The sequence below is a fragment of the Peromyscus eremicus genome, chromosome 8a, assembly GCF_949786415.1.
Source record: "Peromyscus eremicus chromosome 8a, PerEre_H2_v1, whole genome shotgun sequence".
In the NCBI taxonomy this organism is placed as follows: domain Eukaryota; kingdom Metazoa; phylum Chordata; class Mammalia; order Rodentia; family Cricetidae; genus Peromyscus; species Peromyscus eremicus.
In genome coordinates this window covers 89,743,121-89,761,236 of record NC_081423.1, presented here as the reverse complement: position 1 = coordinate 89,761,236, position 18,116 = coordinate 89,743,121, and the positions used below count along the sequence as shown (strand labels likewise).

At 53.6% G+C, this 18,116-nt stretch overlaps 1 protein-coding gene across 1 annotated transcript in view; it reads left to right on the top strand.

The window, feature by feature from the left end:
• The first annotated feature begins 398 nt into the window (after nt 1-398).
• Cacng4 (calcium voltage-gated channel auxiliary subunit gamma 4) overlaps nt 399-18,116 on the top strand; it is a 59,367-nt gene continuing 41,649 nt past the window's right edge. The window contains exon 1 of the mRNA XM_059272015.1: nt 399-618. Coding sequence (XP_059127998.1) covers nt 399-618 — 220 coding nt within the window. The remainder of the gene's footprint in view (nt 619-18,116) is intronic.

Here is an 18,116-nt window from a genome sequence, read left to right as displayed (position 1 = left end):
CGCCGGGCCCGAGGCGGAGGGGCGGCGCCGAGAGAGCGCAGCGGGCGGCGGGCGGTGGGTGGAGGCGCGGAGGGCGCGGGCCGAGCGCGGAGGGGAGGGCGGGCCAAGAGGGAGGAGCCCCCGGCCGCCGCCGCCGCCGCCGCCGCCGCCGCCGCCAGCCCGCCCGGCGGCCCGCGTAGCCCGCGCAGCCCTCACTCGCCGCCGCGCCTCGGAGTTTGAGCCCCGCGCAGCCCGAGCGCAGGCACGCCCGGGGCGCGGGGTCGGAGCGCGCAGCGCGGCGCCGCCCCCCGGCCCTCGGCCCCCCAGCCCCTGGCGCCCCCGGAGCTGCGCGCCGAGGGAGGAGGGCGGGCGGGCGCGGCGGGCCGGGCCGGCGGGCGGCGGACTATGAGGCGCCCACCATGGTGCGATGCGACCGCGGGCTGCAGATGCTGCTGACCACGGCCGGAGCCTTCGCTGCCTTCTCGCTCATGGCCATCGCCATCGGCACCGACTACTGGCTGTACTCCAGCGCGCACATCTGCAACGGCACCAACCTGACCATGGACGACGGGCCCCCGCCCCGCCGCGCCCGCGGCGACCTCACCCACTCGGGACTGTGGCGGGTGTGTTGCATCGAAGGTACGACCCCTGCCCCCCAGCGCACGCACATACACGCACACACTGCACACGCACACACTGCCCCGGGGAGCGGGCCGGGGGAGGGGTGGGCGCGGCGATGGCTCCACGCGAGACACAAAGGACCTGAAGCTGGAAGGGTGGGTCCCCGAGTGGACATGGGTGCAGCAGCCTCGGGTCCCTCCAGGCTGGGGACCTTCCCCAACACACTGATCCCACAAACTCTCTGGTCGCACGCGCACACCCCCTCGCGCACAGACACAATGAAACACACAGAAACTCACGCACACGCGCGCAACCCGAGAGCTGAGCGATCCCCAGGGGCCTCGCCGGCGCCCCTGGGGGAGGTGGAGGCTGGCGTGGGGGCGGGAGGAGTCTAGGGTTGTGGGGGAGCCGACGCGGGAGGAGGGGGAGGGGTTGCTTGGCAACCGGTGTCTGTGCGATTGCTATGGGAACTGGCCATCCTGGGGCGGGGCTGGCCGGGGGCGGGGAGCCCCGGGGCATCTAGGTGCTCACTCCAAGCCCCCAAGAGAGGGAGTGAGGGCGGGGTACAGATTGGGCCTCCAGCGGGTCCGGGGGAACCAGGAAGCTCCAGCCGGACGCCCTTCTCCTATTCCATGAGGCCACAGACTCTCTCCTCCCTGAGCGATAGGGACTTGAGGGGAGGCCACACCGCGTCTCCCGTAACTGAAGCAGCGAGCCCTGGGTCACAGCCCCTCAGCACCAAGGCTGCGAGAGACCCCTATAGGAACCACACTGGGGAGCATAGAGCGGTCCGCGGACCCATAGTGGGCTGGGAGGGGCGTGGTCGCTCTGTCAGGGCAGGGCGGGGCTCTGCGACCCCCTAGCATACAGAGGTGTGCTGAGGTTGAAATGCATCTAGAGATCGCGGTCGGGTTCCCTGGACTGTGGGGACAGCCTCCAGGAGCGCGGACCAGATGCCTCGGAAGCCCCGAAATGCTCTCAGCTTCTTAGCCCTCCTGGCGCCGTCAAGCCCAACTGTGAAACTCGAACTAACAGGTGTCTACAGAGGGGCGGTCTGGTTCTGCCAGGTTGTCGTCAGATCCACTGCTAGGTCTTGGCTCTGAGACGGGGGACAGAACGGGAGTTGGCGATCATTGCTTTAATTTTTTTCAGAAATCCTTGGATAGCGTTTCCTCTTTCTTTCCTGTCACCTTTTGTCTTGTGTTCACTCCGCCCCTGGGTGGTTGAGGAAATTCTTCCATCCTCTTCTTTCCGCAGCTACAACCCCTCCCGCTACTTAAGTGTGGTGGGATGTGACAGGAGGTTGGGGACCGGCTCTTAGAAAGAGGGCCCTTCCTGGCTGCGTTTGGAGCCATCTGAAAGGAGGCTTTGTGAGGTTGTGTCTGCTCCCTGACGCCCCCCCCCCCATGTCCCCGCCAGACCCCGGACTCCTATCCACCTTTGTCCCCAGCACCGATTGCAGATCAGGGCTACTTCTGCACTTTGGCGCTTCATGCCAGGGCTCTGAGCAGGCTGTCGATGACAGAAGTGTGAGGTTAACAGTTAAGGGGGAAAGCATGCCTCACAAAGGAGCTAGTGGGCCCGCGATGACACCCCCCTCTTTTCTTCTGAAAAACATCATTTTGGGTATGCAGTTGTTCAGGTCGTGCACACCTACTCCTTATCTGGAGAATGTACCCACGTCACTACCTGCCACAGCACTGGAGTTAGGCAGAGAGCGAGGGCTGCAGGGCTGTGTTCTACCTCACAGGCTCCACTGCATGCCATGTGTGGCATAGGGAATCATGCCACCGTCACCCCCCCACCCCACCCCCAAGAACCCCACGGAGCTGGGACCTTCCCGTTTCCCAAGGGAAACTTGGACGCCGCCGTCAAGCCTGGCCTGCGTGGTGACTCCAGTGCCTTCTGTATTAATTCCTCATCCTAATTAGGATTGATGCTGCACTTAGCATCTTGCCAGCTGCCTCGAGCCGTTTGAACTCACTGTTCATCAAGAGAGCCCGGAGCTGATCAGGGCAGCTGGCTCGCCTGGCAGAGGGAGCCATCTGGGGGACTTCACGGGAAGAACTGGGCTGCCTCTGTTATTCCCCAAAGCTCAGGGGGTTCTGAGGGACAAGCAGGCTGTTATCTACCTCCCAGGGTCAGAACAGCCTCCTGAGACCTAGCGCCGGGAGAGTTAGTTCAGGATTCCTTGTCCAGTGCTCAGATCCATAACTGGGCGGGAACTGCCAGCTTCTCTCATAAGAACAGAGCATGGAAGCTGGCAGCTCCCAGAGCCACTGATGCCTCCTGTGATGCCAGCCAGCACGTGGCCCAGGGCTGAGACCAAGACGGTACAGTTAGCCTCGGGACACTCCCTAGGGACACCAAGAGGTGTTTGGGAGGTTGCTACTTCTGTTAGTGTTTGTGGGTAAAATACACTATTTCTTCCTGTTTTCTAGCAACAGCCCCCCAAACACACACACACACACACACACACACACACACACACACACACAGGTATGACATCTGTACCACACACACACACACACACACACACACACACACACACACACACACGACATCTAAATTAAGAGGTGGAGCTAAAATGGACTCCTGCAGTGGGCAGTGAATAGCCGGAGTGCAGCTTGAGGAGGCTGATGGGTTTGCTGGCCACTCACTAACAGCCAGTTCCATTTCCTGCGTATTTCCTATGCGTGTTGAACATGGAGAGCTCAGCCCTCTACACTGAGGTGTCCACAGAGACATCTGAGAGGGACACCTGCCGTGTCCAGCTTCAGCAGGGCTGACTTTGCCCCAGCCTCCCTCCACCCACCTAACTGTCCACTGGACAAATGTGAGAAGACTCGGGTGCACAGTGCTCCCCGGCAGGCTCAGAGAGCCTTGTGAGGTACTGCCTTCACCCACATGTGCGGGCAAGAGAGAACAGTTCTGGGACTTGCCCAGAGGCACCCAGCCAGGCAGGAGGCAGCCAGGCTAGATTTGAGCCTCTATCGCTACGAAGTTCTTCCCGCCATGTTCCCCTGCCCTTTCCCCAGCAGCTTCTGGGTCGCCATTAAAAATAGAACCAAGTATTTGGCTACTCAGTGGAGCCCAGCTCGAAGGTTGGGTGGCTGGCAGAAAGGCATTTGGAAGCGAGGATGTACAACCAGTGCATAAATTGCATAACACAATCTTCTCCCTCTTTCTCTGTGTGTGTCTCTCTCCTTCCACTGGGTTCTGGACAAGCTTGTCCCACCGGATGCTCCTCTGCCTTCCCCACCCTACCCTCACCCCACTATGCATCTCTTTGTCTATCTCTGGCTGAGGCCAGGGACAGGGAGAAGAGGAAACAAAGTCATTTCTGTTCCAAGCATCATCAACAAATGTTTAATTCCTTGTCATTTTGGAATGTGGAAGGTGTAGATCACATCCTGCTCAAAGGCAGAAGTGCTCTTTGGAAGTGGAGGGAGAAGACGACCCTGGGTCCAGAAGCACAAGCGTAGATCCGTCTATCAAGGCTCCACACCCACCACGCACCCCAAAGCGCACACAGCCTGCTGAGGCCCAGACCCCTGAGAGACTGTTACCATCACAGCAAAGTTGAGCCTGAGCAGCACACTTCCCTCCCATCCCCCACCCCCCGCCCTGTCACCACATCACCCATAGATGCAGCCGCCTCCAGCACACTCCCAACTCTGTCAGAACCTGAACAAGACAATCTTGACACCGGGGGTGTGGCTCTTAGGCCTCTTTTGTGCAGGCTTGGTGCTGGGCACTAGAAGGAGAAGGTATAGAGAAGGTTTTAGGACCTTAGGATAGGCAAATCCTTTGCCCTAATCACATCCACCTCCATCAACTGGCCAGAATCTTTCATACTGGCATCCCAAGCCTTTATTCCCACAATGGCACACAGATTATATAAACGCGCGCGCGCGCACATATATATTTCCTAGCACTGTACCCTGCATGTGAGAAGAGAGGGCCTAACTAGGGTGCCTACTCCATGGGCTCCAGCTATCCTAAGCCCTGTCCACCTGCCCACAGGTGGGAGAGGTGTGTACTCTTCTTACACCTCAAGTTCTTCCATGGTAGCTGAGCTGGGAAGTGGGCCTTCACACCACACTCTGGGATGAACCATACCACTCAGAGAGCCTACATCCAGAGGATAGCTTTGCCGTGGACAGCTGCAAGGCCCTGCATGGCACTGGGAACATTACCTTTTCTGTTTGTTTTTCTTTAACTTGCAGTAACCCATAGACAGCCCATCCCAGTCCAGCTAAGGTGGGTGGTAGTGGCCAAGGCAAGCTCTCTATCCCTACCGCTTTGAGGTGCCACCTTCTGGTCCCCTGTCCCCTGGTGTTAACAGTCATCATCACTCACCAAAGACTTTCATAGGCGCATGTAATTGCCAGCAACACTTTTGGGTAAATATTAATTCTCTGACTTTCAGAGGTAGAGAAACTAAGGTTCAAGATGAGTGGAGCTCCTGTGTCAGGGTTGGATCCTTTATGTGAACCACTCAGGCTTGGGAAAGGGCAGCTGGGGGGCTGTTTTACCATATGCACTAACCTAAAAGAATGATTGAAAGTATGAGAAGCAGGGCCATTTAAACCATAGGCATTGCCTTCCCGTGGTTCTAGAGGTCAGGAAGACAAAGTAGAGAGGCTGGCTCCTGGACTTCCAGTGGGATGCTCTTCCGGGCCTGTTGATGGCTGCTTGCCCTAGAGAGTTCACATAACAGGAGGAAGCTGTCTGTGCAATCCCTTCTAAGAGAGCCCTCCCCTATGGTCTCATCTAAATCTAACCATGCCCCCAGCCCCATCCGCATGTACCGCTGTTCACACTGAAGATTGGGGGATCACCATATGAATTTGGGGATATGCAGCAGCTAGTCCATGACAACATTGCTTTTCTTTCCTGCCCCCACTCAGCAGCTGGCATTCACTCCCCAGTCATTTGGAGGTCCCCTCTCTCGTATCTACTTGCTGATAATGCCAGATGGTCTTGGTCTTTTCTGTTTCTGTCTGTCCTCACCTCACCTCTGTCTCACACCAGGGTCTTACGTAGCTCAGGCGGGCCTTGAACTCGACACACTAAGATGACTTTGAACTCCTTGTTGTCTTGCCTCTACTTCCTGAGTGCTGGGATTACAGACAAGCGTGCATCACCATGCCCAGTTTATGCGGGTGCTGGGGATCGAACCCAGGACCTTGTGCATGCTGGACAAACACCCAACTGAGCTGCAGCCCAAGCCCCCTCCTCTCTCTCTCCTTGTGGAAAATACCAGCTCCTTTTCACTGGAGCCGGCTAACTTAGGAAAAGCCATACATCTTGGTGGACCCTGTTCTAAGCGACCTGGCTCTGGAGAAACTGTTTGTCACAGGCTTTCAGGTGGCCTCAGTAGTGCAAGCTACAGGTTTACAGTCAATCTCTTGTGTCAGTCTTCCCAGGGAGCTCAGATTCTGAGGACTTCCAGGAAGCAAGCGGTCCCAGAAAGGCAGAGTGGGCAAGGGGCCTGTGGTCTTAGGACCCAGGGTCTCAGAAATGTGGAAGACAAAGGCCAACCCAGCCAGGCTGGAGTCACTGGATGTGGGGAAGACAGACTGCTTGGCCTCTGTCTCCTGACCTGACCCATGGGGTCTAGCTGATCTGGAACCTTCTTACCTCCCAGAGCCAGACTTAGCTGTCAGAGACAGGAGCTTTAAGCTCCTTCAGAATACCTCAGCTATGCTGTCCTTGGACACCCGCCTGCGATACAAGCTTCCTGCCCATCGGCACACTTCATTCATTCATTCATTCATTCGGCACAAGTTCACTAAACACCTGGTCTCTTTGGGCCTGGGAGGCCCTGGACCCTTGATGCAAGCAGGATACACATTCTAATGGAGCAGCTGACAGTCCTGTGCTAATTTGTTCTCTGATGGAATCAGAGGAGTGTCCTGGGAGAGACTGCCATCCAGTTGTAGTCACAGCTGAACCAAACCTGATTGGATGAAGGCGGATCAGCAAGGTGGGCCGAGGGCAGCCCAGGGAGGGTGGCCCAGGGATGCTCAAGGCCAGGTTAGGGGCCCTTCCTCCTTTTGCCCGGGATTGCTGCTGCTAGTCAGGCTGGGTGGAAAGGTATCCAATGGCTTTTTTATTTTTATTTTTTTCTGAGACAAGGTCCCATGTAGCTCAGGCTGGCCCAGAACTCTCTATGTAGTCAGGGTTGACCTTGAACCCTGAGCCTCCTGCCTCTGCCTCTCAAGTGCTGGGATTACAGGTATGATTGCAGGTGTGCACCCCCACAAACATACTTCGCTGAGACCGTTTGGGAGGATTCCAGAAGGCTAGGAGGCCCAGCTGGACTCTGTGGTAGGTGGCCACACTAGAGTCCTGGGGCCAAATGGCAGCTGCAGAGATAGGAGGTATGGAGGAAGGGTCGGGGGAAGAGGATGAGGAGTCAAGGCTATGGCCCAGAGCTGATGCTTCACAGCTGGCTGGGTGATGGTACCATATCCAAAAGTGGGAAGACTGAAGAAACTGTAAGAAATCAGATGCAGGGCCCATCAGGTTTTTGACACCACAAACCTCCGTGTTCATAATAAGCAGTAGTGCTAGAAGTCTCCATGGAACCTCACAGGAGTCTATGATAACTAACCAGGCCCCAGGTTCATTGCCACCAGCGGTTTACTGCGAGTCAGGGTTTCTAAACCTGGGCACTCTGGCGTTTCGGGCCATGTCACTGTGGTCACTATCCTGTGTTGTAGGATTTTTTTTTTTTTTTGAGACAGGCTTCCTCTGTGTAACATTCCTGGTTGTCCTGGAACTTGATTTGTAGACCAGGCTGGCCTCAAACTCACTGAGATCCACCTGCCTCTGCCCCCCAACTGCTGGGATTAAAGGCGTGCGCCACCACTGCCCGGCTGCGTTGTAGGATCTTTAACTGTATCCCAGCCTTGAACCACTAGGAGTCAGTAGCACATCTCCTCCTGTTGTGACCAAAGTGCCTTCAGATGTCACCATGTCCCTCTGGTCCCATTGGTCTAGGGGAAGCATCATTTAGTCTGATGGCTGTGGGGTCAGGCAGGCAGGCCTAATCCCAGATAGAAGCTCTGCTCAGTTCTCTAACCTTCAGAGATACACAGGGAACTCAGGCAAGAGCTGGGGCCGGCCTATTAATGGGGTGACCTGGCATCTGCTTTAAGTGCCCAGCTCCTTCCTTTATTAATAGCAAGGCTCACCTGCCTGTGCCACCCTAGCACGCGGCCTCAGCCGGCCTGGTAGCTGCTGATGGAGGTCACTCCTCACACACAGCAGGCAAAGGAACCTCAGGACCAGCAAAGCAGAGTGACTTGCCCAAGGTCACATGGCAGTGACGAGGGTCATGAACAACAGAGCGCCAGTGAGTGCAGAGGCCACCCTGCCAGGGTCTGTCCCCAGCACAGCTTCCACTTGGGCAATAAGCTGCCACCACAGCATATGCATCAGGGTAAAATGCATAAATGCAGAGCCACTGGAAGTTCACGGCTGTGGGCTCCATGTCTCGGGGCATCACTGCTACCATGGCAGCCTCTGCCTTCCACCACAGCCTCGTAAGGACCTTCTCCCTGGTATGTGTTCAGTCACTCTTGGGACACCTTCAAAAGGGAACACATTGGTTCCGTTGTCCCAGGAGGAGACCCTCCCCCCGAGTCCCCACCCCTAATTATTTTTTCTTATGGTACCCCACTCTTCCTAGCAATTGCTTTACCACAATTGTACCCTCAGCCCTCTATTTATTTTAATTTTTTATTTTGAAACCAGGTCTCACTGAAATGGGATAGTAGGACAGTGAATAAGAAAGCAACCAGCATACACTTACAGAGTAGGGATTCCCAAATAGATGGTTTGGAGGGGGCTGCCATGTAGAACTGTCCCGGGCTCCTGCATGAGGCCCCAGAGGTGAGCCCTGTGAGTCTAACTAGGCAGGTGAGTGACAGCCTCCAGCATACACAGCAGACCCTTCCAGTGCAGCTCAGGGGTCTGTCCCTCCCAGACCCCAGGCTCTCTCTCTTCTGGCTTCCAGACAGCAGAGTGGACTCTTAGCCATACCCAGTGTGGCTGAGTACCTGGACCCAAGATGGGTTCAGGGACTCCATCAGTCAGCCCCTCCTTGGGATTTTCAGACATTCACCTGGGTGTCCCCAGACACTGGTGACCTCTTAGGTGTATGGGTTCCGATTTGGACTGTAGCCACAACCCCTTTTACCCCCAATCGCTCAGGCAGTGCATACAGCTGCATACAGATGTAAAGGTACCTGTAGACAAAAGCCTTGGTCTCTGTGTTAACCCAAGACTGCATTTGTTTATTGTTTTGGGATTTTATTTTTGGATATCTGAAACAGGGCCTCATGTAGTTCAGGCTGAACTCACTTTGTAGTCAAGGCTGACTTTGAGCTGCTAATCCTCCTGCCTCTGCCTCCCAAGTGCTGGGATTGCAGATATGTACCATCAGGCCCAGTTTACTTCTGTCGTAACTCAGGGCCTCGCATCTGCCAGGCAAGCACTCTACCATTGAGCTACCATCCCCAGCCTGTTTGGATTCTGTAAGATGGTCTCACCGAACAGCTTGGGCACTCTTGCAGCCTTCCTCCACAGCCTCCCAGGCACTGGGATTGCAGATGCACACCACCACACCTGCTGCAAAGTGTTGTTAGTCCCTGCTACCCTCTCCATGGCTGCCTCGTCTCTGAGAAAGAGCCAAAGGGCCTAAGAAGTTCCTTAACACAGCAGAGTTCCATCCACACAGAGCCCAAGAAAGAAATGAATGAGCACAAATTGTCAGTCTGCCTGCCTGCCTCACCTGCCTCCAGCCTTCTACTTCCTGGCCGGCAGAGGCAAGACCCAAATGCTCATCACCGATAACCCTTTCTCCTCACATCAGTCCATATAGAAGCAGCAGTAGCACTAAAGTCACAGAGATCTGGGTTCAAGTCTAAGCGCCACCACTCATCAGCTGTGTGTCTCCAGACAAATTACCTAGTTTCTCTGAATACCAGTTCTTTCAGTATAAAGCATGGTATTGTGAGCTCAGCTCCTGGGGTTGTTTTCATGTTAGTCTATGAAACATGCAAACGGCCTTTCCTTGTGCATGGCACCTTGTAGTCATTTGAAGCATGCCATCACTTTTTTTTTCCATTTCTGTAATTCCTGAACTTTGGAAGTCTTCACACTAGAAATACATCTCCCAGATGTTGCAGCTGACCTGGGCGGGTCAGCTTCCAGGCCTCCAGGGTCCGGGGATGGAGGAGGCTGAGCCTCCCCTGATGGAGCTCATAGGTGCTAGCTCATCACTCCGGGAGACAGAGCTCCACATGACTGCCTACCGAGAGCCCCAAAATTGATGGCTGAGGCAGAAGCTGAATGGCCATTGGTAGCCCGCAACAAAAAGACAACATCTGGGGTAAAGCTGAGGATGGTCCAATGCATCCCTTCTTCCTGCCTAGAGCCAAACTCCGCTCAGGCTCCAAAGCTACAGCTGCGATTCCCAGTGTCAGAGATGGGGACAGATAAAGCATAGCTGGGTCCCAGGATGTGGAGACCATTGCAGAAGGTCAGCGGAACTGTGGACTGGTTCCCATTTTGTCACTAACCATCTGGACACTCTTCAGCTGGTCCGTTAACCTCTTGCACCTTCTTGACTTGCTCAGTCATCAGATTGGAAAATGATACCCACCCTTGCCTCCCTGCTTCCTCCCTCCTCCCTGCTTCCTCCCTCCTCCCTGCTTCCTCCCTCCTCCCTCCTGTGGCTCCCTCCTCCCTGCTTCCTCCCTCCTCCCTGCTTCCTCCCTCCTCCCTGCTTCCTCCCTCCTCCCTGCTTCCTCCCTCCTCCCTCCTGTGGCTCCCTCCTCCAGCTTCCCTTCTTTCTAGCTTCCCTCTCTCTCCTCTCTCTAACCCCGCCCCTCCCCCAGTGGTGTGCAAACATGCAGTGTGAAGAGATTTGGGGAGGCCTGTGATGGTGGCCATGCCCCCATAATGTCAGGAACCGAGACTTCAGAATCTTTTTCTTGGAAACGCTCTGGGCTTGCCCCCGACCCCCAACACACCTTGACAGGGAAAGGTTTGCACATGAGAGCCTCACGCATGAGGTGTGGGGCAAGCTGTCTGCCAGCTGGAGGAATCTCCCTTCGCTCTCCCACAGGTTGTCATCGGCCTCCATCAAAAATTGGAGGGTTCTGCCTTGTGCCCGGCATGACACTGGCTGCTGCAGAGACAAGGGCAGAGCCTGATGCTTGCTAGTTGTCTGGGCTCCCTCCAGAGCACAGCTTCTACCTCCTTTCCCAGTCGCTTCTCCTCTGTGTGGGGCTGCTGCTCAACCCGCCCCTGCACCTCCACCTAGATGCCTGCGGTGGCATCCCTCCTCATCCCTTGGCTCTCTCTCTCTGCATGCAGCCACAGAGATCTTGCCAAGCTACCAGTCAGATCACATCACTCCCCAGCTCCCTCCAGTGAGAACGCACCCACTTGTGAAAAAGTCAGGCTTGGCCCTGATACCTCCAGCTCTAACCCTGTCCAGCTCTGACATTTCCCAGAGTCTCAAGTGAACCCGCTGATGCTGAATAGAAAGAGAGGTTGGAGGCAGTCGGAAAGGCCTGTGTTGGAATCTTGCTCCGGTCTGCTTGGACACGTTCCTTTGTTTCTCTGAGCCTCTGTTTTTTCATCTGAGAAATGGCGGTATGGATGCTAGGCAGTCCCCATGTCATAGAATAGTCACAAAGGTCAAATGGGATTGTACCCAAGGAACCCCACTCTGACCAGGAGCTGAACCAGTTCATGAAGAGTTACTAAGTAAGATGACCCAGTGGGTAGAGGTACCTGCTGCCAAGCCTGAGTTTAATACCTGATTGTCACGTGGTGTGAGGACAAAAGAATCAACTCCTACACATTGTCCTCTGACCTCCATAATCTTGCTATGGGATATACAACACCCCCCCACACACACACACAATAAGCAAATATATATTTAAAATTTTAAGTCACTCTTTTACCTGCCAAGCTTGAGAGCTTGTGGCTTAGACTTACGTGTTGTAGGCAGCCATCAAGTGGGTTTTGTGGGTGCACACCTCCTGTGGGGCAGAGATGGAATGAAGCTGGGAGGCCACCAAGGCTGTCCCTGAGGTGAAACGGTGAGAGTCGAAGCCAAGATGGTGGTCTGAGGGAGGTCAGTAGCTGTTGGATATCCAAAAAAGAAGAGTGTGTTCCAAAGGCTGAAGGAGGACCGCCCAACTGGCTGGGTGTCCTAAGTGGCAGTTGGAGAACAGGTCCAGAAGTAGGAGACCAGGAAACCCACAGAAGAGCCATTTTATTTTCCAGGGCTGAGTGGGGAGAGGAGGGTTCAACTTCACTATGTATCTGGCTGAAGACCTCCCCTCTCCTGGGCTTGCGACAGCCATGGCCTGGAAATATAGATGTGGAAGTCCCGATGGATGGATGAAAATAGCTCCCCCTGGTGATGTGAAGTAAGTCCCAGTGCTTTGGACTAAGGTGCCAGTGATACTTCTGAACTAAAACTCTGGCTGAGAGGCCTGGCGGTAGACTTTTGTTGTAGATGTTAAGCTGAGATACAACAGGTGCTGTCGGGATCCTGGAAGGTGGACATTCCGAGTTTGGGTAGGAAAGGGAGAGACATCTGGGAAATTTGAATCAAGATGGCTGGAAAAACCAGATGCCAGGGGCCAGAGATATAGCTCGTTGGGTAAAGTACCCAAAGCCCTAGGTGTGATTCATAGCACCCCACAGACCAGGTGTAGTGGTGCACATCTGTAACTCCAGCACCTGGGAGAGAGGGAGGCAAGGTCAGGGCCAGTTCAAGGTCATCCTCAGCTACTTACAGAGTTCAAGGACTGCCTAGACTGCAAAGACTGGAGGGAGAGGAGAGGAGAGGAGAGGAGAGGAGAGGAGAGGAGAGGAGAGGAGAGGAGAGGAGAGGAGAGAGATCATTTTCTCATGGTGGGGGAGTGGGGCGTGTATGCACACACTATGTGAAGGCCCAAAGTTTGATGTTGGGACTCATCCCCGCCACGAGTTTCATTCCCTGAGGCAGGGTCTCTCCATCAAACTCAGGGCCTGTCTATATGGCTAGTCTTGTTAGCCAGTTTGCCCTGGGAATCCTCAGTCCCTTCCTTTCTAGGCTGAGATTACAGTTACACCCAGCCAACCTGACACTGAGGTGGGATCTGGGGATCCAAACTCAGGCCTCATGCTTGTATGAGACGCACTTCTGAGCCAACTCCCCGGCTCCTTAACCGCTTCTGACCTAGAGGACCCTGCAAATGCCAACAGTGATCCTGAGTGACCTGCTCTGCTTCAAGAAGGCCTTGGGGTACAGAAAAGCTAGTGCTGGGGGAGAGGGTCGTGGAGGCAGCTGCTGCTGAGAGACAGAGGTAGGTGTGGAAGCTAGACCTCACTTGTCTGGCATTTTCTAAGAGCTATCACCAGGATGCACCTCCCATCAGGATCAGGGGCTGCCTCAAAGGGAAACACCACTACCAAGCGTTTGGAGGGGCCCTGCTGAGTACCTGGTCGTGGGCTAGGCACTATGGGTCCAAAAAGCCTGCAAATACTTCCCCTCTGACTCTCAAGAGCCACCTGCAACAAGGGAGACATTTCACAGGATGGGGTGTGGAGTGAGTGTGCCATGTAATGGCTGGAACTACACAGTACTCTTGTAATTGAAATTGTAAAGAGCAGGCAGGGCAGTGAGGCAAACCCCGACCTGGTCTAAGTCAGGATTTGAATCCAGACTGCCTCCTCCTAGCTGGGGAACCCTAAGCCAAACACTCCACCTTCTCTGAGACTCAGTTGCTTTCTCTGTAAAATGGGTTGGTAGCAATCCCTGCCTTGCTCATTTTCTGGCAGGAGTGAAGGGTGGACAGGCAAGAGCTTGGCGTGGCACTGGAATTGTGGCCACGTAACCATCTGCAGCTCATTTGCTATCATAAAGGATACCCAGCACCTAGAGATTTTGTGATAGCCCAGAATGAGCATGGGTCTTAGAAACAGAAATCTTTGGTGTTTATACCCCAAGACTTCTGCACACTTCACTCCTAATCCATACCCCAAACCATGGGCAAGGGAAAAGGCTGCGACACCCCCCCCCCCATTTCAAGACTCCCTCAGGACATCTCAGGACACCCAGGCTCCCATCCAGGGGCTGCACAGCCCAGCCAAGGCCATGCCACCAGCTCATCATTAAGATGCTGTGGGTGTGGGCTGAGGCTCCCCGGCGCTGCTTCCGGGCCTCACTCTGAAAAGCCCTGATAACAAGTGTACATTGACAGCAAGGGTTCCCCAGGCGAGCACGCTGCCCCCGGCTCGCATCTGAGCCCTCGCCCGAGACATTTTCTCGCTTCAACAGTTTGGCTTGTCATACAAAAGGGCCTCTGATTCTTCCTGATGGCTGACTCCTCTTGCATGAAAAATGGCTTTTGTTGTCTTTGAGTCCAAGGAGCCCAAGGATTCCTGAACGTGAGTCGGGGCCAGATGCCTGGTGACTGAGAGGTCCCACTGGCCTAACCATTTCAAGGGGCTCTCTTCTTCCACCTTGGTGATCACTTGCAACCTGTAGTCTGAGGCCCTGAGGCTGTTGCCCTCTGGCCTCTGAGTTTCTGTCTCCTATCCTCATACTAGTCAGCTCCTTTTTCCATGAGTGCGTTTGATGTGTCCCAAAGGTTCCCTTCTGGGTGGCCACCACGCCAACATGGCCACCATCCCCACCATTTATATGTCTGACCACCTCTGGAGTCCTCTTTTTGTGTGTGTGTGCCCCCCACCGTGTGTGTGTGTGTGTGTGTGTGTGTGTGTGTGTGTGTGTGTGTGTGTGTGTATAGAAAGGGGGGGGGGCTAGAGTTCAATGTCAGGTGTCTCTCATGGTCTTGCTCCACCTTGTTTTTTGAGACAGTCTCTCACTGATCCTACAGCTTACCAATTCAGCAATGCTAGCTGGCCAGAGCACCCCAAGCATCTGCCTGTCTCACTCCCCAGCACTTAGGTGACAGGCACATGCCACCTCTCCAGGCTTTTGTGTGGGTCCTGGGGATCAACCTTGGGTCCTGGTACTTGCATGGTGAGTACTTTACCCACAGAGCCATCTCCCCAGCCCCTCCCCCTCTTTCTTTTCCTTTTTATTTCTAATAATTTCTCCTTTCTTTAAATCACGCAAGCTTCCTGTGCAAGACAGACTGCCTTTTTCAAGTTCTTGACGCATTTCCTAGATTAAAAAAAAAAAAGTATTATTTTAACTCTGCCCTGATTAGGAGGGTTCTTAAACACAGAGAGAATTATATTAAAGAGCAAACTGAGTGAGTGAAAACCCCACAGTTGTGGGACCTTTAAAGATCATCTGGTACAAAATAGATATGACTGTGGCGATGGTTGTTTTATTAGGCTGGGAAAAATATTGGAAGGAAATTCACCAGAATGTTAATGCAGTAGTCACAGCAACCAGGAGTGATTTATCTTATCTCCTATGGTTTCCAAATTTTCTATTATGTTGGGGGAGAATGGTATAAACCTCATGCTTAAATGAAAGGAAACCACTGGGCCTGGCTCCAGACAGATGAACGGATAGATGTGTTCCTTCCCCACCGACGGTGTTCTGTCTCTTTAGTCTTAAATGCATCTAGGCACCACGCCCATGGCTTCTGGCCAGGGTTTCACAACTGGCCGCCCCTGACTTATAACCAAATTGATTCCTGGATCAAAGCTTTCAAGAGCCATCCAGAGTTGAATCTTTTATTTCCTGTACGTTGCAGTTTATACTCTGGGTTTTCATCCAAGAGACCTGGCTCCGTCGATACAAAGTGCCCAAAGTAATTGAGGGGAAAATGAAATGCAGATGTGGGCTCTTGGAGACTTCTATCACAGATGTAAAGCTGAGTGCCTCAGAGAGGGCCCCAAGGCCCTGAGACCTCCAGAGGGGACAGCCAGACTGACCAAGTTTCTTCAAAATAGGACTCGGAGTGACCCTGAGACAGAGGCAGCCTTGATCTTTTGCTTCCCCCAGCCCCTGGGATTCTTCCCCTGTGACAAAATTAAACAATGCTTCGATGCACCAGAAATCCTCACACTCTTTCAGTAAAGGGCTCTCTCTCAAAAAAAGAAAGAAGCCGGGCGGTGGTGGCGCACGCCTTTAATCCCAGCACTTGGGAGGCAGAGCCAGGCGGATCTCTGTGAGTTCGAGGCCAGCCTGGACTACCAAGTGAGTTCCAGGAAAGGCGCAAAGCTACACAGAGAAACCCTGTCTCAAAAAAAAAAAAAAAAAAAAAAAAGAAGGAAAGAAAGAAAGAAAGAAAGAAAGAAAGAAAGAAAGAAAGAAAGAAAGAAAGAAATTGCCACTGCCAATTTCATTTGTGTAAAGTTTGGACAAATCTGTGCATAGAGAGTGCACAGGAGGAAAACCAGCTTCCACGGGGGCCTCTTCACGCTGGTGACTGGTGACGTGACCTCTTTCTCTTGGTGTCACAGTCACTTGACCCTTGAAATGCCGCTTGATGCAGAAGTATCAGCTCCCTGTCTTCCTGACGCCAGGTCACCATGCTGCTCCCTGTTAGCAGGGGTCTCAGTTAGGACAAAGGTGTGAATGAACACAGCGGGAGAGGCAGGGGAGGACAGCACAGGCTCTCCAGCTCTCCTTTCCAGCTCTTGACCTGGGAAGGTTATTCTTGATTCTGATCAAAATTGCCGTCCCTCAGCAGTGACGTCACTCCTTTCTCCTTCTGCCTTTCCTGGAACCTGAAAACAAAGCACTTGTCTCTGGCCCTTCAAGGCCCTTCAGATTCTTGGAAGTGGTTATTTCTCCTGAGTCTGCCCATCTCTGGAATATAGGAAAGGAAATTTACCTGGATTTTTGGTTTTTTGGTTTGTGTGTGTGTGTGTGTGTGTGTGTGTGTGTGTGTGTAAAATATATGGTGGTTGCATTATAGCTTATATGTCGTGTTATAGATTATATATATTTATATATATATATATATATATATATATATGGTTGCATTGTGTGTGTGTGTGTGTGTGTGTGTGTGTGTGTGTGTGTGTGTGGTTTGCCCGTTTCTGGCTTAAAATCAACATATTGTAAAACGTGGGCTGGTCCCAAGCACTAATGAGATGCTGAGACCAGACCCCTTCAGGAGACCCTCTTACCTTTTAGAAGTGAGCCCAAGCAGGAAGAAGCCCAGGTTAGCCCATTCCAGTCCTGATGGTATGTGCCTTCTTTTCCACCATGGCGGCTTATCCACCCCACCCTCTCCTGATCACCTTTCTCTTTAGCATAATTACAAATCCTTTAACAACTACCAAGTGCTCTCTGTGGACCGAGCACAATGTCTATTATCTCGCATTCCGTGCATTTCCCTTATGTTATTCTGTTTTCTCCTCCTAACAGCTAGGATTTAACAGTGTTTAATTAATTATTGAATTAACTACCAAGTAATCAGGTAGCTCGTGGGCAGAAGAAGAGCTAGTAGTTGCAATGGTCATTACTGTGTGCCTGCAGCTGCCCTGAGTGGTTTATACACATTAGTATACATTAACCTGGTTAATCCTCAGCTTCCCTCCGAGGCAGGCGCTGCCACTACTTTCCACAGATGGGGAAACTGAGGAACAGAGAAGTCAAACCACTTGCCTGAGGCCCCAGAACCAGCAGGTAGTGACCTCAGGGTAAGTGCCCCTAGCTTTCCTTTCTACCCCAGCTGTACCACCTCCCGATGACAGTGTTGGCTACAACCTACCAAACTGCGACACAGGCATTCCACAGCAAGCCTCATCTTGGCAATGCAGCACGCATGGCATATTCCTGTGACTGCCTGAGACACGGTGGGTGTCGACACCCAGGTCTCTGGCTCCAGCGCCTGCTCTGAACTCTTTGTCAGCCTTCTGCTAAAAGCTGTCGTAAGGAAGAGAAGGGGACTGCATTGTTTCTGAAATATTCCAAAGAACCTACAGTGACACTAGAAGATTGGGGGGTCACGGTACAAGCAGTGAACACCACGGGGAGAGGCTGAGTGTAATCAGGGAGCAGGACTCACAGGGCAGTGGTTGCTCCATGCTGGCTGTGGGCCAGGCTGGCATGACAGGCTTCACGGAGGAGGTAGGTAGAGCTCTGGGACCACAACTCTGCCTGATGCTGGGTCCAGATCTGACTCATGCAGCCCACAGAGGACGGAGGCTACTGTGAGACTGGGGGCGGCTGTGAAGATGGGGTGCCCTCAGTGATACAGGGAGCAAGCAGTCTGCTAAGACACCTCTTTGAGAAGACATTCACCACAGACATCAAACCCCCAGAGAAGGTTCCACACACTTCCACACGCGGCTTCCAACCATGGCATTCACCTGCTGACTGGCGCAAATCAGTGTGACCACACTGCAGGCTTCATTCAGATCCAATTCAAAGGCGGGCAAGACTGTCTGAGGTGGTGGTAGCAAGATGGCTTCTTTGGGAGCCATTGATGGGGAGAGGCAGAGGGAGTCTGCCAGGCTGTGAACATGTTCTGTCTCTACGAGGGTGGGAGTTACATGGG